General features: G+C 36.2%; 1 protein-coding gene across 4 annotated transcripts in view; it reads right to left on the reverse strand.

The window, feature by feature from the left end:
* HERC2 (HECT and RLD domain containing E3 ubiquitin protein ligase 2) overlaps positions 1-27,767 on the reverse strand; it is a 238,590-nt gene that overhangs the window by 138,567 nt on the left and 72,256 nt on the right. For all 4 annotated transcript variants that reach the window (XM_045795317.2, XM_045795319.2, XM_045795318.2 and 1 more), the window contains exons 16-23: positions 24,566-24,759; positions 20,254-20,454; positions 16,284-16,512; positions 16,053-16,177; positions 10,900-11,078; positions 5,300-5,484; positions 3,931-4,086; positions 3,051-3,236 (exon numbers count right to left, since the gene is read on the reverse strand). In XM_045795317.2, coding sequence (XP_045651273.2) covers positions 3,051-3,236; positions 3,931-4,086; positions 5,300-5,484; positions 10,900-11,078; positions 16,053-16,177; positions 16,284-16,512; positions 20,254-20,454; positions 24,566-24,759 — 1,455 coding nt within the window. The remainder of the gene's footprint in view (positions 1-3,050; positions 3,237-3,930; positions 4,087-5,299; positions 5,485-10,899; positions 11,079-16,052; positions 16,178-16,283; positions 16,513-20,253; positions 20,455-24,565; positions 24,760-27,767) is intronic.

Consider the following 27,767-nt stretch of genomic DNA (forward strand, 5'->3'; position numbering starts at 1 on the left):
CAACCAAATTCAGAAAATGGGAAATTTTCCAGAACAAACGCTCTGCTTCTTTGACAAACAGTATGTCCAAAGAGAAGGAGAGAAGGGCCTAGAGATATACTGTTAAGGGAAAAAGAGACTGGAAGCATATCAACCAATTGTAACATGCAAAACATGTTTAGATCCTGATTCTAAAAAAAAAGAAACATCAATAAAAAGGCATTTTTAGATAATCCAAGAAAACTGAACATGGACTACATGTTACATTAAGGAATCATTGTTAATTTTGGACAGAAAAATGACATTATGGTTTTATTACCAAAAAAAGTTCTGATCATTAACAGGTAATATCTGTCAAAATGTTTTAAAGAAATATGCTTTAAAATGATTCAATCATTCATTCAATCAATCAATAAGATAAGTGCTGGCAATGTGAATATTTGTAAATCCAGGTTCATTATCCTATTCTCCCTACTTTTATCTGTGTTTTCATAATAAACACTATAAAAACATCACTGTGCTAATAAACATTTCTCTAAAAGTTAGAAAAATATCAGATTAAAACCTAAAAAAGAAAAAATAAAGACCAGTGTGGCGTCAGCATAAAGACAGACATTTAGATCAACTGGAATAGAATACAGAGCTCAGACATAAATCCTCACATACATGGTCAATGATTTCAGACAAGAGTGCCACAAACATTCAATGGGGAAAGGACAATCTTTTCCACAAATGGTGCTAGGAAAATGGAATATCCAACTGCAAACATTTCAAGTTAGACCCTTACCTTACACTATATACAAAAATTAACTCAAAATAGATCAACGAGCTAAATAAAGAGCTAAAACTATAAAATATCAAATTCTTAGGGGAAAAAAAACAGGAGAAAACTTTCATTACATAGGATTTGGCAATGATTTCTTGGACAAGACACCAAAAGCATAGGCAACAAAAGAAAAAATAGGTAAATGGGACTTCATCAAAATTAAACATCACAGGACACCATCAACAAAATGAAAAGGCAACCCACACATAGGAGAAAATAGGTGTAAATCATATATATCCAAAATATATAACAAACTATAACAAACTCCTATAACTCAATAACAACAAAACCTGATTCAAAAATAAGAAAAACACTTGAATAGACATTTCTCCAAAGATATGCAAATGGTCAGTAAGCACAAGAACAAACATACAACACCACTAACCATTAAGGAAAACCACATCAAACCTACAATGTAATACCACTTCATCACATTAGGATGGTTATTATCAACAAAGCCAAAAAAGTGTTGGCAAGGACATGGAAAATTAGAACCCTTCCTTGTACCTTCCTTATGAGAATGTAAAATGGAAAAGCCAATATAGAAAACATTACCATGGGGTTCCTCAAAAAGTTAAACATAGAATTACCATATGACTCAGCAATTCCACTTTTGGCTACCTACCCAAAAAAAGCGAAAGCAGGCATTGAGACAGACATTTGCGCACCCATGTTCATAGCAGCATTAGTCACAGCAGCCAAAAGGTGTAAACAACCTAAGCGTCCACCAACAAATGAATGGATAAACCATTTAAAACCCTTAACAAACTTTATACTTCATGTGTGAAATTTGGAAAGCTTTTCTTCCGCTCCTAAGAACAAAACAAGACCGCCCACTATCACCACTTCCATTCAACGATGCACTAAAGGGTGCTAGCAAGTGCAGAAGTCACAGGGGGAAGACGCAAGATCAGAAACAGACAGGTAGAGACAGTCAACTGATTTAGACAAAAGTGGTACTCCCGAAGAGTGATCAAGGACAGTCCTTCCACCCAAACGTGCTGGTAGGATGACCCTATGGACAAAACGCCTGAGGAAGAAATGCCATCTGACTTCTTGGCACAGAGGTGGAACAGTGAGAACTCTCACACTTAATGGAGATGAAAATCAGCACAATCACTATGGAAACCTATGGCATTCGGTACTAAAGCATACCCTACAATCCACCAAGAAACACACATAAGAATGTTTAAACAACTAAATTGTTAAGGGGTACATGCCTGTCTGATAAAATGATCAAGAGAGGCAGAGGAGCAGCAACCACACAAGACCAGAGAGGGGAATCTTTCAGGAGACAAGAGGCAGTGTTCAGGATGGTCCTGCCAATATTCCATTTCTTAATCTGGATGGATGTTAAATGACTTTCTCTGTGATCAATCACAGAGCTATTTTCTGTACTTTCGAGTATATGTTACATTTCACAATTTAAAAAAAAAAAAAGGTTTTTTAAATGGGTGAGTCTGAACTGCTAATCAGATTGAATGCCCCCAACCATACTGAATATAGAGACAAAAGTAACATTTAAACTCACAAAAGCTAAAAATATCAGTGATATAAAAAATTAAAAACTATGCTTGATATCCTAATGTTATTTTCTTCAGCACAGTTGTTACTTCTTATTTGAAGCTCCTATGGTACAAGATGACAGTTTACAATGGGAGAAGAAAAAGCCCACCTTGCTTGAGCTTTCCTATAAAAGTTGAACCACAACTTCAATTTAATTCTGTGAGAACCATATATAATATGGTAACATAGATTTGGATTCAAAAATATCAAAGCTAGATACTTTGAGAAGACAAGTTCCATTCCAATTTGGTAAGCACTATAGACCATATTTATAGGGAAGTGCTCAGCTAACTACAGGAATTCCATAACTCAGTAATGTCAGATAGAAATGGGTTTAGAAAGTCATCCCATATTGATGTCTGCCTCCAAAGCTGGACCATATGTCATCATTTCAACAGTAACTTCTGGAGACACTACCCAAGAAAGGGCTTTCCAGAACTTTCCAAAATAGTTCATTTCAGAAAGTAACAACCATTATGAAGAGAAAACTCTTTCTTAAATATAATTTAAATCTCTTTTGATTTGGATTATCTTCATTTTCTACTTATATTACCATCAGTGAAAATGGCAAATAATTGGCCTCTCTTTGTGAAGTATTCTTTCAAATAAAAAGGCAAGAATAGGTTAGATTAAGACAAAACTTTCCGGAATGGAAGTTCTATAAGTTAAGATGCCATACCCATGATTCCAGGCCAGGCTAACTCTTCATGGTCGTCCCTTTCCTTTCCAGGTGCCAGGTGGTTGAACCGATCCAGATGTTCTAACAGGCCACCCAGCAGAGGGACAGCTCCAGCCTCCTGCATGAGACCAGCATTTTTACTGAGCAGAAGCACTATAGAAACTACTAGTTCTGGAAGGAGAACGCCTACATTTTAAAAGAAAGAAAAAAGAAGCATTAAGATTTAAATGAAAGCATATATCCTATTAAACCACTTTGTAAGCTCACTCTATGTTTAAATTCTGATAAATCACAAAATAAGGAATGCTTGTCTTTTAGCATATTTCTACAGGATTATTTTATCCTTCATCTTGAAAGAACAGATAAAGGTATCAAACAAAACCCTCTGAGTTACAAGAATGCTTTTTCTAAAACACTGTGTTTCAATAGAAGTATTAGAGTCTTTTATTCAGAAAACTGTTTCCAGAAAACTAAGTTTACTATCAGAAAAAAAGCACTCAATAATAATGCTCTACTGTCACAGAAGTAACTTGAAAACATATTAAGTAACAAAGGAATTTATTAAGGTCCTGAAAGGAGCAACTAATTTTTATACTGCTGAAATAAAATTAGACAATTACTAATGACCTCATTATTGAAGTGTTAATAATGGTGGTATGACTCTAAATCACCAATTACATTTATAGTGACACAACAACTCCTGCACCAGGTTGCCTAACAACAGAATTGTCAGCAAGTGAAAAAAACAAAAGAAGAAGGGCCAAGAGGATTAGAAAATGTATGGGGCAAAGGCATGCGGTTTATCAGGAAAGGATAAATTTTAAGTCTCATCAATCTCTAAAAATAAATACATGTCTGAAGGTAGATATAAAAAAGGTACCAGTGAAGTCCCCTTCCACAATGCAGGCCACTTCTGCAAAGTGCCGCCAGCTAGTGGAAGCAATGCTGGCTGCCACAGGCAGTATATCGCCAATGTGTGTGCACAAAAGGGCTGTGTACTTCTTCAGTAAGGAACCGACACCCATAAGCTCAGGACCTCGAAGAAAGATTTAAAAATTTTCATTTTTACCATTAAAATTTACTTTGTAAATAAGCTTCATTGATTCACTATTCCACCCTCATCTATACATCGTTTACCTACAATAATTATCTCAAACAGAAGCGATTAACCCTTAATCCCTGGCTGTTTTTATATCACATAGTTTGAGAAACAGTGAATTTGGTTGTCAATTTTTATACACTGTATTACATAATACCTAGAAAATTAGGGTGTATAAATACTAAAGTCATAATTTATGGAGTTTTAAAATCTTATATCCAATACATATAAATATTACCAATTTCGAGTCTTAACACTTGCAAATTACTCCCAATGAACAAAGTTAGGCATTTTTTCAATCTCATAAAATCTTTAACTTTTCTTCCTACATGGCTCTTAATGATAAGTCCTTGTGACTTTAAAAAGTCTTTGAGATGGGCACCTCTTTCAGACTCTAAGTTCACCTATTTCAACCTGAAATTTTCTATCATCTACAAATGCCTAACTCTTTCAGGAACTATGATATTTTAGAATATACTATCTATAAAAATATTAACAAAAGCAGCAGACCTTTCTATCCTTGACAGAGAAAGCCAACTTACGGAGAGCCACCCACTATCTTTGAAGCTTATGGAAAGTACTCTACTCTATGTCATGCACAAAGCTGAGCGCTTACATATCATCCTATTTTAATCCTCACAGGCAGCCTCAGATGTTATTCCAGCTCCACAGATGAGCAACCTACAGTCCCCAGGAAACTTAGTCCCATGTCCAGCAGCTAATAAACCAGTGCTATAACTGAGACCCAGTCTTCCTCCAATGATGATTTATTTCCAAGCATTACACCTACCTGGCTTTTCAGTGTGACATACAAATACTATGTCACTACTTGGTTCCCACATTATGTCATTATCTAACACTCCATAATAGCTACATACAATAAGTCTGATAAATCACCTATAAAACTAACCTGAACATAAAGAGTACTATTTTTGATGCCCAAAGAACTTCAATATTAAGACAATGAAAAAAATATACTGATAAGTCTAATATTCATTAAAAAAAGTGGATGCAAAATGAAGTCCCCCCAAATTGGTATAAGATTTAATAGTATAAGAACTATACATCTGGGAATGTAGAATAGGCATGTCAAAAAGCCTAAATTAGAAAGCCAAATACACACAAGACATTTTAATTTTCATCAACTTACTAGAAATATCTGAGGTCTGACCAATACTTTCTCCTGGATAAAGTTTACTGATGAGTAGGCGCTGAAAGCGCAGCAACAAATCCAATGAAGCAGTTCTTTCACGACTATGTTGCTCAAAGTCTAGACATGATGAAATCCGACGAGCAACATCTTTCAATCTGGCTACTGTCTGAGAAGCAATGTTTCTATGCAGGGAAAGAGGATTGCAAAATTAAAGAAGTTATGTCTGTTTAAAAAAAAGGTATTAAGAAATCACAACATAAACTAAAATCAGAAACACAGATCATACATCCAGGTGACCTGCAGCTGGCTTCCTTCCCCAAATGTGTCACATGTGACTGCAATAAATACAACCTCAGTCAAAACTGAGCAGAGAAGCAGAGAATTTACAAAAGATATAATGATGCCCTTTGCTTTACAAATGTGCTCCTAAGAGCCGCATGGAATGGTCCAAAATGATAGAAAACTCCTGTACAGACCTTTGAGGAAAAAAAACTGTGTCATTATTTTTGTCCAAAGCTGCATTTCACTTACAGTTGTGACACTATTCTTAAAGACAAGATTCACTCGTCCTTTCTGCATCTGCCTCACAAATCTGCCTTGAGACCTATTCAGGTAAGTACCTAGGTGGGCAAGGTAGGGGGTTATCCAGGACTCTGAAAGTACAGGAAAGAAGACCAAAGTGGGTATGAACAGACCAGGTCAGGGAAACAGATGCTTGAAGAATATGGCATCAAGGAAAGGAGCAAAGGCTCCAATCCCAACTGTGGGATCTGACTTGAGCCACAAACCATCAGTTAATAGGGCGAAAAAAGAAGAACTGTGAGTTCCAAAAGGTACAATGAGAACAGCAGTAAAACGTTCTGGTTCCATGGGCAGCTTGCAAAGGAACAAGGGCAGAGAGTCAAGACAAGAGAAGAAAGGGGAATGGACACTGCAGGTGACAGAGTGCCAGGATGCTGAGACTAGATTCCACAACACTGAGCCACTAAAGCTTCCCAAGGGGAATACATCCTATCTGTGTTTGAGGAAGGTAAGTTTGGTATAAGTGTGAAGGCAGGTTAGAGGAGACATGGAACACCAGATAACACCCTGCCACCCAGAGACAGTCCCAGCACTAGTTGAACCAGGCCTGATCCCTGGTACTAAGAACAGAAGGAAGTGGGTTAGTGGAGGAAAAGAGCCAAAGCAGAGCCTCCTTGTGGGCTGCTGTCAAAGTAGCTCCATCATCCCAACCCCATCCCAGCCAGGAGTGAGAGGACTAGCTGGATGATACCTGGCACTGCCACTGAGCAGGTGAGTCTGGGATCTCTGCATAACACCAGGCCATAGACAGGTGTTCTGCTCCACTTCTTTGATTTCTAATGTGATACCCCGTTTGTGGAAAACCTCTGTCAATTGTACCTGCCCCCATGACACACTGCTGGAACTAACAGCACTGTGAGGAAGAACAGAAGCAGGAAACATTAGGAGTCCCAACACAACTCCAATATACATCCAACGAGTCACTAAGAGGAGCAAGAAGCCCTTGGCTGGTGCACTGGCCCACTCTCTGGCCACACAAAATGAAGGTAGGTTCTCACTGGGTCTTGCCTCTAGTCAACCTCATCTTTCTCCTACCACCGATACCCTGCCTGGATAACCGCAGTAGAAAAAACAGGCCTAGAATCTGGGTTTTATAATACACAAGAAGGAGCAAAAAATACTAATAAAATATAATAAAAAATTTAACTTATTTCCTTAATAAAAAAAATTCAGAACAATAATCATAATGTGTAATTCTGATAGAGTTCACTAATTAAAAAATCTTCACAGCTCTTGATTTTCAAATATAAATGTTTTTCTGTGGCTCCTTGCCAGCATAAGACTAAAGAGTTACTCTGAAATCTGTTTCATAGCTTATTCTTGGCAAGCTGCAATTTCTTCAACCTACTTTCCAAGGAATAAAGTACACAAAATGTCTCTATAATCTCTTCTATCTTTAGACTATTTTTCAACAACTGCATCAGCTAAGTCAACACACTGAACTACCTTCAGTCACACTTAAGGTAAGATAATTAAATGTCAAAGTCTCCCTCTACAGTGGGAAAGGCACATTATCTACACTTATGAAAGAAAAGAGCCTGGATTATAGGCACTCTGTTAGTAAGAAAGGTGCTGATGCATCTTCCTGTCTCTATTTTCCAAAACTTTTCGGAAGTATTGTTTACTTCCATGCTGTTTTCGTTTTGTGTTTTTTAAGCAGGTACATCTTTATTATAAAACTGCTGCGAAGCCAACTCCTCCCTGCATGTCAGAGGTTCAGAAGACAAACAATAAAGGATGGTCCAGAGAGTGCTGTCCAACAGCAACATAATGCCAGAGAGCCACATACGTTATTTAAAAGGTTCTGCCAGGGGCACCTGGGTGGCTCCGTTGGTTAAGCATCAACTCTTGATCGCAGCTCAGGTATTGATTTCAGGGTCATGAGTTCAAGCCCTGTGTTGGGCTCCACACTGGGTGTGGAGCCTAATTAAAAAAATAATAAAAAGCAAAAAATAATAATAAATTAATAAATAAAAAGTTCTGCCAGTCACATTAATAAAGATAAAAAGAAACCAATAATTAGTATTAATAATGTATTTATCCCAATACATTGAAAATACTATTTCAACATAAAATCTAAACTACAAGAAAAAGTAATGAAATATTATTTATTAGGTTTCTCACAGCATGTCTTCAAAAGCCATTGTGTACTTTATACATTCAGCACATTGCAATTCATATAGTTAAATTTTCATTGAAAATACCTGATCTGAACTTAGACTCATAAAATGCACAGCTGAAAAATTAAATTCATATGGCCAAGCTATTCCAAACATAATCAAAAATTTTTACACAGCCAAATCAGGTCTAAGTTTTTTAATCTGAGTTTTAATAAATAAGTAATAATTAAGAATTCAATTAAAATAACTGAATTTTAATTAATAATAAATAAAAATTCAAAGTCTCAGCTATACTGGACACACTTCAAGTGCTATTCAGCCACATGTGGCAAGTGACCACCAGACTATACAGAAAAGGCATAGGTGGGTAAAACAGACAGGTCTCTCTGCACCAAGGGAACAAACAGTCTGAGCAAACAACCATGGGCCGAGGTCAGGGAACCCGGCACTCATTCTCTGCCAGAGACACCAGGGGACCAGACACAGCCTCCTCAGCCAGGGGTGGGGCATTCAAGAACTCAAAACAGTGCTTCTTCAAAATACATGCTTTATGCCTGAAAACTTCTGCATAGAACTTTACTTTTTAATTACACAGCACTCAACATCCGTTTTCTCATTTGATCCTGAATTAACTCTGTAAACACTGCTCCTGTTATTACTCCCCCACACTGAAGAGAGTTTCACTTGCCAATTTTATATACGCAGTCACAATTGAAATTTTCTAGGAACAAATCCCAAGCTCTTTCCATTACCACCTACACTGAGTTAATTCATTTTCAATTTGTTGTACCCAAGATCAGAATGTATGAGATACTGATCAAAGGAAATAATAATCAGACTAAACAAAAAAATAGGAAAAAGTTTTTTTAATTCGCCTTTACTACAATCTAAGTAAAGAACTAGCTCTAAAACTTCCTCTTAAAAGTTCACTGTGTGGGGCGCCTGGGTGGCACAGCGGTTGGGCGTCTGCCTTCGGCTCAGGGCGTGATCCCGGCGTTATGGGATCGAGCCCCACATCAGGCTCCTCCACTATGAGCCTGCTTCTTCCTCTCCCGCTCCACCTGCTTGTGTTCCCTCTCTCGCTGGTTGTCTCTATCTCTGTCAAATAAATAAATAAAATCTTTGAAAAAAAAAGTTCACTGTGTGTCCAGTAAATTCTGGGGCTTCCATATGGAAAGCAGGCTGCCCCCACACCAGCAGCATACCACCCGCCACTGTTCTAGACCTGCATGCAGAGCCCCCTGCTCTCTGGACTTAGCTGCCTGAACCAACATTCCAGGGCTCTACTTTCTCTATGTGTAGAAAAGGAAACAAACCAGGAGCCAAGTTTACATAGAACAGTTTTGTTAAATAGAGAGACAACAGTTTTCCATTGTCTAACAAATGCCTTTCAGAAATTACCTTGCTTTTTTGGTCTTTTTGATTTGAATGACACTGAAACACTGGTTGACATGTTTCACCAAACAGTGTATGATCACTTCAGCCCAAGGTTTCTATGTTTATATTCTGACTCTGATTAATTCTTATCTACTCCTGATAGGGCCTTCAGAAATAATGCTCACCATTCTTTTATTTATTTCAGATTTTATTTATTTTTTTTTTTAAAGATTTTATTTATTTATGTGACAGAGAGACAGCCAGCGAGAGAGGGAACACAGCAGGGGGAGTGGGAGAGGAAGAAGCAGGCTCATAGCGGAAGAGCCTGATGTGGGACTCGATCCCGGATCGCCAGGATCACGCCCTGAGCCGAAGGCAGACGCTTTAACGACTGCGCTACCCAGGCGCCCCATTATTTCAGATTTTAAATTAAAAGTTGTCTTAGAAAGTAATACACATAAATCTGTGATATACACAATGAGGCAATGATATGAGTTTTAAAAGAAATAACTCTACCATGATGATTTTCACTTGCATCTACTACTTACTAATGAGAATAAGAATCTTTCCCTGTTTATCTCATACACTCTAATTTTCTCTTGTGTGAAAACCTTTAGAATCTCTAGTTCTACATCACACACTCCAATTTCTCCTCTCATCTATATTAAAAGTCTGCTCTTAAAGCAGTGTGGAAGTTCCTCAAAAAGTTAAAAATAGAACTATGTTAAGATCCAGCAATCATACTACTTGGGTATTTACCCAAGAATACAAAAACACTAATTCAAAGAAATATAGGCACGCCTATGTTTATAGCAGCATTACTTACAACAGCCAAATTATGGAAGCAGCTCAAGTGTCCCTCAATGATGAATAAATAAAGAATATGTGGTATATATATATCACTATATACATATATAGTGATATATATATATGTATATAGTGATATATATATACACATATATATATACACACGCCATATATATATATATATTGCAATACTGATTCAGCCATAAAAAAAATGGAATCTTGCCATTTGCAACGACATGAATGGAGCTAGAGAGTACAATTCAAAGGAAAATAAGTCAGACAGAAAAAGACAAATACCATATGATCTTACTCATATGTGGAATTTAAGAAACAAGACAAATGAGCAGAAGGGAGAAAAAAAAGAAAGACAAACCAAGAAACAGAGTCTTAATTAGAGAACAAACCGATGGTTACCAGAGAGAACGGGGGATGGGTTAAACAGGTGATGGAAATTAAGGACTGTAATTGTGATGAGCACACCGTAGTTTACAAAACTGTTGAATCACTATATTGTACACCAGGAACTAATATAACACTGTAAGTTAACTAACTGGAATTAAAATAAAAACTTAAAAAAAAAGTCTACTCTTTACCCCAAAACCTGTTCTTCCTCAACACCCAAACACATTTTTTAGACCCTAGTGCTAGATCTCACAATCTTACTGTGAAAACCAATAATCCTCCTGTTAAAATATATCTAATACTATTTACCTAAGAAGCTGTTGTATGAGCTGAACCAAAGGCAAACACTGTTTTCCAGAAGATTCATAGATCCCTGTATTAATAAGATCTTTATCCAATGGAGTCCTACTTCTGTGAAATGTTGAGGCACTGGCTTCTTGTTCATCAATTTCTTTTTCCTTCTGTGCTTCTTTTTTGGCTTCTATATCCTGTAATTCATAAAACAGAAACACATTATCATAGTAGCAAGTGTAAAGGCACCCTGGGCTGAGCCCTGATCTCACAGCCTAGATATCCCAGCCTCTGTGCAGTAACTCACAAACCACCAGATGACACTGGCCCAAGACCACTTGTCTGAAATCCCATTACTCAGGTGCTCAGTTTCTAAACAGACTACTTGTCCTACAAATCCAATCTCCAGGCTGCCACTGCTGATGGTCTCCACTTCCTTCTGGGAAGTCCCTAAAATCTTTACTGCCCCATACATGCACAGTCTATCTGTTTTGCAAACATGAAGCAAGAACCCAAGAATGAGAGGATACATTCCCGATGAGACATGTATTCAAAATACAGAAAGAATTCTTACAACTCAACAATTAAAAGATAAATAAACCAATTTAAAAATAAGCAAAGGGTTTGAATAGACATATCTTCAAAGAAGATATATAAATGGCTACTAATAAGCACATGAAAAGATGCTCCACATCATTAGTCATCAGGAAAATTCACACCTGTTAAGATGGCTATAATAGAAAAGTTGGACAGTAGCAAGCATTGACAAAGATATGGAAAACTAGAACCGTCATACATTCCTACCAGGAATGTAAAATGGCACAGCCACTTAAGAAAAAAATCTGGCCATTCTTCAAAACATTAAACATAGAGTTACCATAAAACTCAACAACTCCATTCCTAGGCATACACCTATAAGAAAAAAAAATATGTCCACACAAAAACCTATACACAAATGTTCACAACAGCATTTTCATAATAACTTAAAAGTAAAGACAACTAAATATCCATCAGCTGATGAATGGATAAACAAAATGTGCTACACCCATACAATGGAATATTATATAGCAATTTAAAAAAATGAGGTACAACATAAATAAACTTTGAAAACACTAGGCTAAGTAAAAAGAAGCCAGACATAAAAGGTCACATATTGTATAAATCAATTTATATGAAAAGTCCGGAGCCAGAAAATCTTACAGAGACAGAAAGTACATTAGTATTTGCCAACGGCTGGGAGGAGTAGGGAATGGGGGGTGACTGTTAAGGGGCACAGAGTTTGTTTCTGGAGTAATGAAAATGTTCTGAAATTAGATAGTGGTGCTGATGGTTGCACAACTCTGTGAATATACAAAAAAAAAAAAAACTGAACTATATACACTTTTTTAAAGAGTGAAATTTATAGTATGTGAATTAGATCTCAATAAAGCTATTATTTTAAAAAAGGAAACAAAAAAGCGAAAAACACAAATAGGAAGCATCTTTGCCAGTCAAATGTAATCAATATTCCCGAGGACTTACTATGTACCAAGCACTGCTCTAGTGACCAAATTTACTGTGAAAAAGCCAAAAAGTTCTTTCTTTCTGGGCTTTACTTTCTAATGACAAAAGCCAGAAAAGTCTAAACACCAACAGTCCTTCCCAGTCCTGAGGGGTGTAGGGATGAAGACCTCAGTGGTGGGATTGGAACTGGGCCCCTTACTCTTAAGGATAAGAAGAGGCAACATGAATCAGAAAGGTCAAAAATGTACATGCTTGGGGCCCCTGGATGGCTCAATCAGTTAAACATCTGCCTTCGGCTCGGGTCATGATCCCGGGGTCCTGGGATCGAGCCCCGCATCAGGCTCCCTGCTCAGTGGGGACCCTGCTTCTCTTGCTCCCTCTGCCCACCACTCCCCCTGCTTACACTCTCTCTCTCTGTCAAATAAATAAATAAAATCTTATAAAAAAAAAAAAAGTGCACGCTTTTGACCCAGCACAATTGCATTTCCAGAACCTTTTCCTAATTATCATTCTTATACTCAATGACTTATAATCTATAAGAATATAATTAATAATTATTTATAGTAGTAAAAATATCTAGAACTTAAATTGTCAATAATAGGTTGTTTAAAAAATAAAAACGGGAATAAGAAGGAATTCCCTTTCCATATGACAGACTTCTCCAAAACAACAGAACAAATGGACATAATAAAATATTCAACATAGAAGACATGGCAACCTGATGAGTAAAAAAAAAACACTAATTGATATACTGAGACTAATTCTAGCACCATAATCAGTATTATTAGTAATCAGTATCATTAGTAAACATTTGCATCTTTAAAAATTTGGAAGACTATACACCAAAACTATTAACAATGGATGTTGGTATATTAACAACTCCTAAATGATGAGATTTTTGTTTATGCCTTTTTTGCAGCTTCATAACACTTTTAAAATAAATGGCCTTTAGTTATCTTGTTTTAGGCACCTTAATTATCATATAGATCACTCTACTCCCCGCAACACTTTCCCTCCAACATCCCCCCAAAGGCCCCTCCCTCTCTCCAACAGGAAGTGAAGAATAAACATTTGCTAACTAAATTAATAGGTTGTAGAGTTCAGCATTACTTATGGTTTGCCTCCCTCTCAATTTTCATCTTATTTTTCCTTCCCTTCTCCTATGTTCATTTGTTTTGTTTCTTAAATTCCACATATGAGTGAAATCATATAGTATTTGCCCTCTCTGACTTATTTCGCTTAGCATAATACCCTCTAGTTCCAACCACATCATTGCAAGTGGCAAGATTTCATTCTTTTTGATGGCTTAGTAATATTCCATTGTGTGTGTGTGTGTGTGTGTGTGTGTGTGTGTGTGTGTGTGTGTATCCTCTTCTTTATCCATTCATCTGTTGATGGACATTTGGGCTTTTTCCATAGTTTGCCCACTGTGGACACTGCTGCTATGAACACTGGGGTGCATGTGTGCCCTCAAATCAGTTTGTATCCTTTGGATAAATACCTTCTAGTGCAATCGCTGGGTTGTAGGGTTGTTCTATTTTTAACTTTTTGAGGAACCACCATACTGTTTTCCAGAGTAGCTGCACCAGTTTGCATTCCTACCAACAGTATAAGAGGGTTCCCCTTTCTCCACATCTTCACCAACATCTGTTGTTTCCTGAGTTGTTAAGTTTAGCCATTCTGACTGGTGTGAGGTGGTATCTCATTGTGGTTTTGCTTTGTATTTTACTGATACTGAGTGATGTCGAGCATTTTTTCATGTGTCTAGTGACCATTTGTATGTTTTCTTGGAGAAACGTCTGAGGGGGGAAATGGGTGGGAGGAAGGGATAATTGGGTGATGGGCATTAAGGAGGACACTTAATGTAATGAGCAGTGGGTGTTATATGCAACTGATGAATCAGTGAACTCTACCTCTGAAACTAATAAGATAAATAAATGATAAGTAATAAAAATAATTAGTTAATTGGTTCTAAAAATACTGCTTGGGTCATGTCAAGGTTACTGTCTGACCCACACATGGACTGCCTCTGCCTGTTCACTATCACTGTTCCCATCAGGCAAGCTTTGTGGAGAAGAGGAAGAAAATGAAGAGGCTTGGAGTCAGCAAACCTGCCACTCACTAGTCTTGACACCTTACTAAATCACTACACTTCTGTGGTACTTACGTTCACATCTATAAAATGGAATTTTAAACCACTTTTTCCAGTCAACAGTGTTGACAAAGTTAAAAGAGAAAATGAAAGTAAAGTACACAGCATAGTACCTGGAAAATAACAGCTACACAAAGAACGGTCATTATTCCTAACATTATATATATGATTTCTTCTATTTTTTCAATTTAATTAAAATATTTAGGTATGTTTTCAAAGACTTTTTCTTTTTTATTTAAATTCAATTAACATATAATGTATTATTGGTTTCAGAGGTAGAGGTCAGTGATTTATCGGTCTTATATAATACCCAGTGTTAATTACATCCGTGCCCTCCTTGATGTCCGTCACCCAGTGACCCCATCCCTTTATCCCCCTTCCCCTCCCCTCCAGCAACCCTCAGTTTATTTCCTATGATTAAGAGTCTCTTATGGGTTGTCTTCCTCTCTGATTTCATCTTGTTTTATTTTTTCCTCTCTTCCCCTATGATCCTGTTTTGTTTCTTAAATTCCACATATGAGTAAGATCATATGATAATTGGCTTTTTTCCAAATGACCTATTTTGTTTGCTTTTAATATACTTACTTCATCTAATTTTGTCAGTGTGAGTTTTTAAATAAAAAACTATTGCAACTATGAAAGCAACAAAAGAAGCTATGAATGACCATTAAGTACATGCAAATGACAATTAAAAACCACACTCCCCCACCAAGAATAGCTAAATTTATGAAGAATGACATGACTCATGTTGGTTAGGTCAAGAAAGAGCTAGAACTCTCACATAGGCTGATTCAAATTAAATGGCATAGCCACTTTGGGAAACTAAAAAACACACTCACCATAAGACATAGCAAATTATAATTCAAAGTAATTACCCAAGAAAAAAACACGTATTCACTAAAGAACTGTACACAGCATGATCAAAGCAACTTCAGACAATCAAAAATAATCAAATGTCTATTAACAGGAGAATGGATAAACAAATAGTGCCATAATCATACAATGAAATACTCCTCAAAGGTAAAAACAATGAAGATGAGTTTGAAAATTACCAAGGCAAAATAAAGCAGACACAAAACAGTACATACTATATGCTTCCACATATATGACATCCAGAACTGGCTAATTTAATCTAATTTACTAAATTACTAAATTACGAAGCTAATTTAATCTAAGGGAGGCAGGGGAGCCCTAACTTTTGAGTGCAAAGAGGTACAATGGCACTTTCTAGGGTGATGGAAATTATTCATAATATGATTAGGGTATCTGTCACATTCTTTTAAACAGAGAAAGATAGATATATTTTATCATACTTAATATCTCAATAAATTTTTTAACTAGTAAGATAAAAAAGACTTTATCAAAAATATCTGGATGTTACTAAACGTTTTATGTTTCAGTTTTTCAATTCTGGCAATAGGTTACTATTTCTTCATATGAGTACAGTGTTTCAATCTTAGCTCACTGCCAGGTAAAAATTGCCTGTCAGTTCACATACACACTCCTAGAAACATACCTGGATTTCTGCAGTAATGGCTGCATTTAAGGCTGACTCTAAGCCTCCATCAGCCATCAAGCTGCCCACCAGAAGATCAATCATGAATCGACGACCTGGACTTATGTTAACTTCATTGCCTGAAACTGGAAAGGGAAAAAACTTTTGCCAATGTGAGGTAAGCACCAACACCTCTTGGCACCTTCTTGTGCGCCCAACCCATCCCCTCTCCTGCTCCTCACCCAAGCCCACCTGCACAGGGAAGGAGAGCAGAGAGGGCCCGGGCCCTCTCCTCAGCGGTGGGCAGAAGCACGGACCACCCGCTCTGTAGCACAGCCTGGGCAGCTGCCTGCACAGTGCTCAGCACTCCCGCACTGCTGGCCAGGGCCACCACGGTCTGTTTCAGGCTGTTGAGGAGGACGCTGCCCAGACCTAAACCAAGGAATTCTGGGTCAACCTGGTGACTAATGGCAGCATGCAACTGAAAGGAGAAAAACAATTTTAATTTAGAAGCCCTAAAAAAAAGTGGATATCAAAACTTATTAAAGGTTAAATGATACCTCAAAATGCATTTTGTTCAAATAATAAAGGAAAAGTTCTGATATGTGAATTTTTTTAACCAGACTAAAAAATTTTACCCATACTAGCTGAGAATCAATGGTAAGGTATTTTTAAGAGAAATTTTTTAAACCCACTTTAAATACATATATCGAAGACCTCAAGATCAATAGAGAGCTGAAACAGCAACCTCGATCCCACCCCCAACCATCTGTACCAAACAGAGAAGAGTGAATATAATACAACCAAAAAACAGTTCAAAGATTATATAACCAAGCTGAGAATACACAAGGAAACTCCTCGAGGGCCAAACCAGAACTCAGAGAGACACACATAGCAGGAGCTAACAGGTTCTGGGCTCTGAGAGCAGATCAAGGCCTTCGGGCATGAGATCCAAACTGCTCATGGCAGCCCTCTGAGCCACTGAAGATCACCCATCTATCACCAGCCAGGACTTGAAGGCAACACTACCCACGAAGGCTTTGGGTAGAAAGAGACCCCACAAGAAATCAGAGACCTGGCCTGCCCTGTGAGCAGATGTAAAATCAAATTCATACCAACCAACTAAGTATAGATATCACAAGTCAAGAATTGAACACCAAAACATCTAGAGCCTGAGAAACACATGACACTTCAGAGACACAAATATAAAACTGCCCTTTAGGGACATCACCATAGCCAAAGGCAAAGAGATACCCCTAGCAAGACCTCCCCTGAAAGGACAAGCCATACTAGGTCATAAGGGAAAATCAAAGACAAAGCTCTTATAAGAGGCAGAACTCATGTCCCTAGAATAGGTATCAATATAAACATTGGAATGAATCCACAAAAAGAGTAAATGTTCTGGGATACCTGGGTGGCAAGTCAGTTAAGCATCCAGCTTTTGGTTTCGGCTCAGGTCGTGACCTTGGGGGTTGTGGGATTGAGCCCCATGTCAGGCTCTGTGCTCAGCATGGAGTTTGCTTGGGAGTCTTTCTGTCCCTACCCCACCCTCTCAAATAAATAAATAAATAAATAAATAAATAAATAAATAAATAAAATCTTAAAAAAAAAAAAAAAGTAAATGTTCTTAGAGATCAAGGAAGGCACAAAACCCAGAACAAAAGAACATAATGAACAAAATGAAAGCCCTGAAAAAGGCTCAAATATAAATTCTAAAAATGAGAAAAACAACTACAAGAATAAAAACCTCAAGCAAAAGTGTGAAAAGCCTGGGCTCAGGTCCTAGCCCTGAACCTCCATGCAATGGATACCTGACCTGGGCCACATTCCCGAACTTCTCTGTACATCCTCATCTGTGCCATACATACCAGGGGTCCTACCTCTCAGATGGGTAGCACATGGATTTAATGAATTAGTATGTGTAATGCTGTGATCATACAATTATGTATTAAATAAATGGACAACTCAAAAATATGGAACATTCAGCTGAAGAATTTGGGAACTAAAAGAGAGCACTGAATGAAAAACCAGAAGGCAGAATGGAAAGACAGAAAGTGAACATTAAAAAAGATTAAAAGATTTAAAAATATCAAAGAAGAGAAAAGTTCAACATACATAGAGAAGGAGTTCTCCAAGGGAAAAGTAGATTAAAAAAAAGAGCAATTGCAATGGTAAACAGTGAATATTTTTCAAAACCTAACAAAAATCTATAATCTCAGATTTAATGAGAATAATAACCTCAAGTTATACATACAAAAATAAATCCTCACCTAGACATGATATGTTAAAATTATAAAACAAAAAAACATCTGAAAGGCTACCAAAAAGAAAGGCAAATTAGCTACAAAGAAACAATTACACCAATGTAACAATTCTCAACAGCAACAATAGAAATCGGAAGAAAGAACACCTTCAAATTGCTGATAAAATAACGGTAATCTAAAAAGCTAAGCCCTATTAAACTATCTTAAGAAGCATTCAAGCAGAGTTTTCAGACTTTATAACTCACAGACCTTGATGAAGAAAGTTAACTGCAGGAGGTACCCTAGCGGGAGAGGATGTAAGCAACAACAAAACAAACTGGTTTAAAAAAAAAGACTATATCAAAGTAAGGATGGTCTCTTAAAAAATGATGATTATGATGATAATAATCAATTGGAGGAAAATTTCTTTTCATGTCCTAAGTCAGAAATATATCTTACATATCGCAATTGGGAGCATTTTTTTCTTTTAGGGGCACACACACACACCATAAATCAGACTGTCTTAGATCCAGTGTAATAATAGCCTACCTGACAATTTAAACACAGAAGGTGGAAAGGGGAGTATAAGTTTAACGCATCCTATAACCCCTATGTTTTTCAGGAAGAGAAGTACTGGTTAACTTAACACTTTGTGGAATTAACAAATATTTAATTTTTTTGTAACATGATTAACGTCCAAAAGTCAAATTGAAAAGCTTAGGAACAATTAAAGGTATTTGAAAAGAAAAAACTGTTTTGGAAACTTTATCAAGAAATAAGAAAAGGAAGAATAAACTTATATAAAACTAATCAGAAAACCTAAATTCAAATACATTAGCAATCACAATAGCCATAAAAAATTAAATTCACCTAATGAATAAAGATTCCCAAATTGGATACTTTTTAAGAATCAAGCTTTGTAAGTGAATTTTAAAATGATACAACTAAAGCATAAGGACCTAGAAAGATGGAATAAAGCAACAGAAAAACTTATGGCACCAGGCAAATATGGGCCAAAAGGAAACAAGCCTGAGACATGTACAAGGTCTTTCTCCATAGCACTGACCAGACAGTAACATTGCTACAAACCATGCGAAGCGACAAACAACTAGGTAGATTCATGAAAGGGACCACAGTGGAGCTAATAAATGAGCTCCTACAAAGACTTTTGGGAAAGAGAAGTAACCAAACATTACATTTTCATCCATGTGCTTTTTAGAAACCAAGGCAAAAATGGGGAGAGAGCAGAGGGGGACATGACTGGTTACACAGAAATCCTTATATTATAAAGGGAAAAATTACTTTGTTAAGAAAAACCAGTCTCTTGACATTCTGTCATAGGATTTTATTACCAAGAAAAATAGGCCAACAAAATATTTCAGCTATAGTTTTACACAAAGAAGGAAAGAGAAAGAGACAAAGGAAGGGAAGAAGGGAGGAAGAAAGGAAAGAAGGTGAAAAATATTTTTATAGCTTTTCTTATTTTGACTTTAAACCTTAACCTTCCCTGTGACAAAGTGGAGGTACTATTGGAGGCAGCCCAAGATTAATGAGTTGAACTTTCACACTCCAGAGCAGAGATTGGCTAGCACATCCAGCTGGTCTCTCAATTATCTATTGCCTCACCCAGTTGTTTCTCCACACACAAGAACGTAAATTCAAGACTGACTCCATGATAAATGCAAATAAGCTGATTATCGCAGAAATAATACAATCCATACACACACTTACCTGCATGCAAACACTGACTTTCAGGATAAATTTAAGATAACTATACTGATTGTTTTTAAACCTTATACAAATTATACTCCAGAATAATCTAAATAACCTAATCTAAGTAATCTAAATACTTTACATACTTTAAAATTTTCATTAGTCGTTCACTTTACAGGCTAAAACCCATTCCCTTCAATATACATAAACATTATTACAAACACCTAAAACACAAAGGGTGGGAGAGGAAAGGAAATCATTAATACCTGAAGTCGTAGAAGATTCAGCGTTGCCACAGCCATGCACTCTTTCTCTTGAGGTGGGGGCCAGTCAGCAGTGCCATCCATCCCTTCACTCACTTGCCGCAATAGGAGGTCCAGCTGCTCAAAAGTCATTGAGCAGATGTCTACCACAAATGGGACACGGAGGCCAATGGACCACTCAGAACAAGATGACCAGGCAAAACTCTATGGAAGAATCGTAAGAACTTAAATGAATCTACATATTCAGCTCTTTGACTGTTTCACAGGAGAGATTCACCATCATGAATTATAAAGATGCCTTAAATTATTACTTATACATCTTTCTGAGTGTCCCAAATGTTCATGGTCTAGTTCATATACTATCAGCTTCCAATTTTTCTCATTTTAGGACCCAATCTCACTGTACCACAAATAAAAAGATAAAAAGTTTAAAATCTTTTCACTCTCAAAATTACTGATACACATTAATAGATGAAAATGAGGATCATAATCCACTTAAACAGTTACAAGATATTTTTGCCAATATACAAGACTTTCTAAACTTTATATGGAAAGGCAAAGGAACTAAAATATAAATTTCTTATCTAGCTACAGTAAACAAGACCTATGATATTGGCAAATTCCCATGAATATATATTATTTCAATTTGAAAAAAATTTTTTAAGTAAAGGATGGAAAAATTACAGTATGCAAACACTAATTAAATGAACAGTTATAATACCTACATTAAAATCAGAGAAAAGAGACCTCACAGCAAAGAACAACAAGGATAAGGGGACAAACTGCATAATGATAGAAGGGTCAATTCACCAAGATGACAAGACAAACCTAAATCTGCACACATCTTTAAAAAAAAAAAAAAGAGCTTCAAAATATATAAAACAAAAACTGTCAGACCCATCCTAAAATTAACATGGAATCTCAAGTGACCCCAAATAAGCAAAATAATCTTGAAACACAGAACAAAATTAGAAGACTCACAATTCCTAATTAAAAGCTTATTACAAAGCTACAGTAATCAAAACAGTATGGTACTAGCATAAAGTACCAATAAAATACTGGCATACAGACCAATTAAACAGAATAGAGAGTCCAAAAATAAGCTCTTGCCTATACAGTAAAATGATTTGAAAAGTACCAAGACCATTCAATGGGGAAAGAACAATCTCTTCTACAAACGGTCCAGTTCTACAAACTGCAAAACAATCAAATTGGATCCTTACCCTACACCATATACAAAAAGTAACTCAGAATGGATCAAAGACCAAAACATAAAAGCTAAAACTATAAAGCTATTAGAAGAAAACACTGGGTAAAATCTACATGACAACGGATTTCTTGGATATATATAACACCAAAAGCATAGGCAACAGAGGAAAAAATAGATAAAGTGGACTTACTCAAAATTTAAAAATTGTGTGCATCAAAGGACACTATCGACAGAACGAAAAGACAAGCATAGAATGGGAAAAAAAATAGCTGTAAATCATAGACCTGCCACGGGATTAATATCCACTATATGTCACGAACTTCTCAATAAAGGAAGACAGGAAAAAAACCACAATTCAAAAAGGGGCAAAGGACTTAAAAGACATTTCTCCAAAGGAGATATACAAATGGTCAATAAGCACATGAAAAGATGCTCAACATCTTTTCTATGGGAAGTGCAAATCAAAACCACAGTCTGATACTACAATGCACCCACTAAAATGGCTTCAAACAAACAAACAAAAGCAGAAAATAACAGTGTGAAAAAAAATGTGCAGAAATCGAAACCCTTCTGCCTATCTGGTGGGAATGTAAAAATCATGCAGTTGCTGTGGAAAACAGTTTGACTGGTCCTCAAATTCCTCATAATTACCATATGCTCCAGCAATTCTACTCCTAGATAATGCTCAAAAACACTGAAAGTAGGGACACAAATAGACATTTGTACATTAAATATTCATAGCAGTATTATTCAAAACAGCCAAAAGGTACAAACAATTCACGTGTCCACTGAAGAGGAATAAATGAACAAAATGTGGGATTATAAATATAATGGAATATTATTAACCCTTTAGAAAGAATAAAATCCTGAAACATGCTACAACATGGATCAACCTTGAAAACCTTATGCTTAATGAAACAAGTCAGACACAAAAGGTTAAATATTACATGATTCCATTTATAAGAGGTATCTTTAATAGACAAATTCACTGAAACAGAAAGTAAATTTGAGGTTACTAGGGACCAGGGGGAGGAAAAATGGAGAGTAATTGTTTAATAGGTACAGAATTTCTGTTTGGGATGATGAAAAAGTTCTGGAGATGGACAGCAGTGATAACAATCTCATGAATATACTTAATGCCACTGTAGAGTCAACCATAATTTTTTAATGGCCAAACGCACTGATATTTAAAAAAAAAAAACTGATAGACCTGAAAAAAGATATAGAGAAATACATAACTATACTTGGAAATACCAACGCTACCCTCCCAGAAAGAGACAGAACAAGCAGACAGAAAATCAGCAAGGACGTAGAACTGGATAACACCATCAATGAACTGGATTTAATTGACATCTATAGAACACTTCACCCAACAACAGCAAAATACATCAACAATAAAACACACAACTCTTTTCAAACACACACACTGAACATTCACTTAATAAGAGAACATATCCTGAGACATAAAACAAATCTTAACAAATCTAGAACTGAAATCATATAGTCTATTCTCTAGCCACAATAAAATTAAACCAGAAATCAGTAACAGCATGGTAACAGAACAACCTCCAAACATTTTGAAATTAAATGACACAATAATCCACAGGTCATAGAGCAATTCTCGAGAGAAATTAGAGAGTATTTTGAACTGAACAAAAATGAAAAAATATCAAAATGTGTGGGTGCAATTAAAGCACTGCTTAGAGGGATATTTATAGCATCAAGTGCTTAAATATTACAAAAGAAGGGTCCAAAATTAACATAAGCTTCCTCCTGAAGAAACTAAAAAAAAAAAGAACAAAATGAACCCAAAGCAAGCTAACGGGGGAAAAAATAACAAAGACAAGAGAATAAACCAACGAAATAGAAAACAAAAAACAAGGGGAAAATTAATGAAACTAAAATCTAGTTCTTTAAAAAGATCAATAAAATGGATAAACCTCTAGGCAAAACTGACAAAAAAAAAAAAAAAAGAAAATTACCAATACAATATCACTGCAAACCCCAAAGACTTCAAAAGATTAGTAAATGAATACTAAGGAAAACTTCATACACAAAAATCAGACAACTTAGATGAAATGGAACAACTCCTTGAGCACCACAAACCAGGAAAACCCACTCAAGAATAAAATAAATAGTGCTGCATCTCTTAAAGAAACAATTTTTACTTAAAGATCTTCTGAGAAAGAAACCTCCTGGCTCAGATGGATTCACAAAAAAACATTTAAAGAAGAAATAACACTAATTCTACACAATCCCTTCTAGAAAACAAAAGAGAAAGGAACACTTGCCAACACTTTTTATGAGGCCAGTTTTACAGACATATAGTATAAAACCACAAAAAAAAAAAACCCACAAACCAATTATCTCTGATAACCATCAAGAGAAAAATCCTCCACAATGTAATTAGCAAATCAAATAAAACAATATATAATAAAGAATAATATACCATAACCAAGTGGGGTTTATCTCGGTAATGCAAGGTTTGGTCAATATTTGAAAAACAACATATTCTACCATATAAACAGACTAAAGAAGGAAAACTACATGATCATATCATTTGAAAAGAAAAAAGCATTTCACAAAATTCAGCATCTATTCAGTATTAGAAAAAACTTTCAAAAAAGTAGGAGTTAAAGGAAACTTCCTTCATCTGATAAGGCATCTACTAAAAAAAAAAAATCCTACAGCTAACATCCTAGCTAACGGTGAAAGACTAAATGCTTTCCCACCACAATCAGGAACAAGGATATGCCGGGGCCAGGGCACCTGGGTGGCTCAGTCGTTAAGCGTCTGCCTTCAGCTCAGGTCATGATCCCAGCATTCTGGGCTCGAGCCCTACATAGGGCTCCCTCTTCCACTCCCCCTGCTTGTGTTCCCTCTCTCACTGCCTCTCTCTGTCAAATAAATAAAATAAAATAAATCTTAAAAAAAAAAAAAAAAAGAACAAGGATGTGCCTTCCCACAACTCTTCAACATCATACTGACTACAACTACAGGATATAAGGACAACACACACAAGTCAATGGTATTTCTACATACTAGCAATGAAGGACAGGAAGCCAAAATTCCACAAAATATCTAACCAAACTATCTACTCAGTACCTGAGCAGGTCCACAGGCAATTCCAACTATGTGTTTGGTATCCAGTCCTGGCAGTGCAGCAGGTTCCGGCTTGGTCACACGCAAGGTGTCAAAGTGCTGGCACTGGTCGTTGCTCCCCCAGCTATGGACCTCGCTGTCCTCAGTCAGAGCCAGGCAGTGGGTGGAGCCTGCAGCCACATCAATTACCTTCTTCCCTAGGAGGAAAGAGTGATACAATACAGCTTCACACCTGACTTCTGCTGTGGGTCATTCAGGTCAGGGGGTATTTAATGTCAACTTCTAAATGATAATTCATTGCTTTAATATGCATAATTCACCTGCTTCATGTATGTTATTAAAACCCATTACATTTTACTAGCTACAATTTATTAAGACCCACAGCCTGAAAATTAAATAAGGTATGAAAAGATCTTTTCCTTACCTTAATATGAAAAAAAAGTTACTTTTTTCTCCTTATTCAGATTTTCATTCAGAAAGAGACAAGTGTATTTTAATTAATCTTTAAATCATATTCTCCTTCCCAAGGTATAACCGCACAAAATATATTCTTTTTGCCTCATAGAGACTATTTTTACTTTTATTTTAAAGATTTATTTATTTGACAGAGAGAGAGAGAGACAGCGAGAGAGCGAACACAAGCAAGGGGAGTGTGACAGGGAGAACCAGGCTTCCCGCTGAGCAGGGAGCCCGATGCAGGGCTCGATCCTGGGATCACAACCTGAGCGAAGGCAGACGCTTAACGGCTGAGCCACCCAGGTGCCCCAAGAGACTTTCTATTTTTAGAATATTTTTAGGTTCAGAGCAAAACTGAGGAAAAGGCACAGAGATTTCCCATATACCCCCCACACCCCAACATATGCACAGCCTCATCCATCAACTATTTGGGGTTTTTTTGCATATGAATATCTACTTGTTCCAAAACCATTTGTTGAAAAAGCTACCTCTGCTTCATTGTATTGCCTTGACTCCCTTGTCAAAGATCAATTAACTACACTTAAGTGGGTCTATTTCTCAGCTATTTTGTTCCAATGATCTATTTGTTTACACTTTAGTCAATGTCACACTTTCTTGATTACTGTAGCTTTATATTAAGTCTTGCTGTTGGGTAGTCAGTCCTCCAACCTGCCCTTCTCCTTCCATACTGTGTTTGCTATTCTACGTCTTTTGCCTCTCCACATAAAATTTAGAATCAGTTTGTCTTGCCTTAAATGTGTAGATCAATATAGAAAGAAATGACAGTATTTGGTGTTCCTATCCATGAACATAGAATATCTCTCAATTTATTAGTTCTCCTTTGATTTCATTCATCAGTTTTGTAATTTTCCTCATATAGTTCTTGTACTTACTTTTTAGAGTTACACCTATTTCACTTTTTTAATACTAATGTATTAAATTAATAAATACAAAATGGTATTTTGTATTTATTTCAAATTCCACTTCTTAGTTGCTGGTATATAGGAACTAAGATATATACCAAGTGACTTTGGTGTATTAACTTTGTATCCTGCAACTCTGTTATAATCATTTATTACTTCCAGCTTTTTTGTTGATCCTTTCAGATTTTCTACATAAACATTCATGTCATCTGTGAAAAAAGATAGTTTTATTTCTTCCTTCTCAATCTGTATATCTTTAATAACTTTTTGCTGTTTTGTTGCATTAGCTAGAACTTCCAGTATGATTCTGAAAAGAAATGGTGAGATGAGAGATCTTTTTCTTATATTTTATCTTAGTGGGAAAGCTTCAAGTTTCTCACCATTAAGTATGATGTTAGCTGTAGGATTTTTATAAATATTATTTATCAAGTTAATGAAGTTCTCTCCATTCCTAGTTTGTTGAAAGTTTTTATCATTAACAGGTATTGGATTTTATCAAATGCTTTTTCTGCATCTATTAATATGATCATATGATTTTTCTTATCACTCTCTTAATTTGATGGATTACATTAATTGGTTTTTGAATGTTGAACTAGCCACCACTGCATATGCAGAATAAATTCAACTTGGTGGTGATGTTTAATTCTTCCCATACATTGCTGAATTTGATTTGCTAATATTTTGTTGAGGATTTTTGCATCTATATTCATGAGAGACGTTGGTCTGTAATTTTCTTTTCTAATATTTTTGTCTGGCATTGGTTTTAGGGTAATGCTGGCCTTGTAGAACGAATTAAGAAGTATTCCCTTTGCTTCCACTCTGAAAGAGATTACAGAAAATTGGTATAATTTCTTCCTTAAATGTTTGGTTGAATTCACCAGTAAACCCATCTGGGCCTCATGCTTTCTGTTTTGGAAAGTTATTAATTATTGACTTAATTTAAGAAATATAAGCCTATTCAGTTTGTCTACTTCTTGTATGAATTCTGGCAAATTGTATCTTTTAAAGAAATGGTTCATTTCATCAAAGTTATCAAATTTGCGGGCATAGAGTTGTTCTTAGTATTCCCTTATCCTCTTGAAAATGTTAATAAGATCTGTAGTGATGTTTTCTCTTTCTTTTCTGATATTAGTAATTTGTGTCCTGTTTTCCTTTTTTCTTAGCCTAGTTAAAGGTATATTGATTTTATTAATCTTTTCAAAGAACGAGCTTTTGGTTTCCTTGATCTTCTCTATTATTTTTCTGTTTTCAATTTCATTGGTTTCCTCTCTAATTCTCAGTATTTCTTTCCTTCTTCTTATTTTGGATTCAATTTGCTCTCCTATATCTAGTTTCCTAAGGTGGAAACTTAGACTATTGATATCTTTTTAACATCCATAACCACACATAATTACAATTTTTTTTCTTATGATGAGAGCTTTTAAGATCTGTTCTCTTGGCAACTTTCAAATATACAATAAAGTATTATTAGCTACAGTCACCATGATGTATATTATATCCCAAAGGATTATTCACAACTAGAAATTTATACTTTTTGACCACACCTTCACCCACTTTACCCACCCCCCACAAGCCCCACATCTGGCAACCACCAATCTATTCTCTGTATCTAGGAGTTTGGCAGGGGTTTGGGGGGAGTTTTGAGGGTTTTTTTTAGATTCCACATATAAGTAGGATGATACAGTGTTTGTCTGTCTCTACTTGACCTATTTACTCAGCATAATGCCCTCAAGGTCCATCCATGTTAACACAAATGGAAGAATTACCTTCCTTTTTATGGCTGAATAATATTCCATCATATGTATATACCGCATTTTCTTTATCTA

Source organism: Ursus americanus, chromosome 28 (genome assembly GCF_024610735.1).
Source record: "Ursus americanus isolate L20-20 chromosome 28, mUrsAme1.1.p, whole genome shotgun sequence".
NCBI lineage: Eukaryota > Metazoa > Chordata > Mammalia > Carnivora > Ursidae > Ursus > Ursus americanus.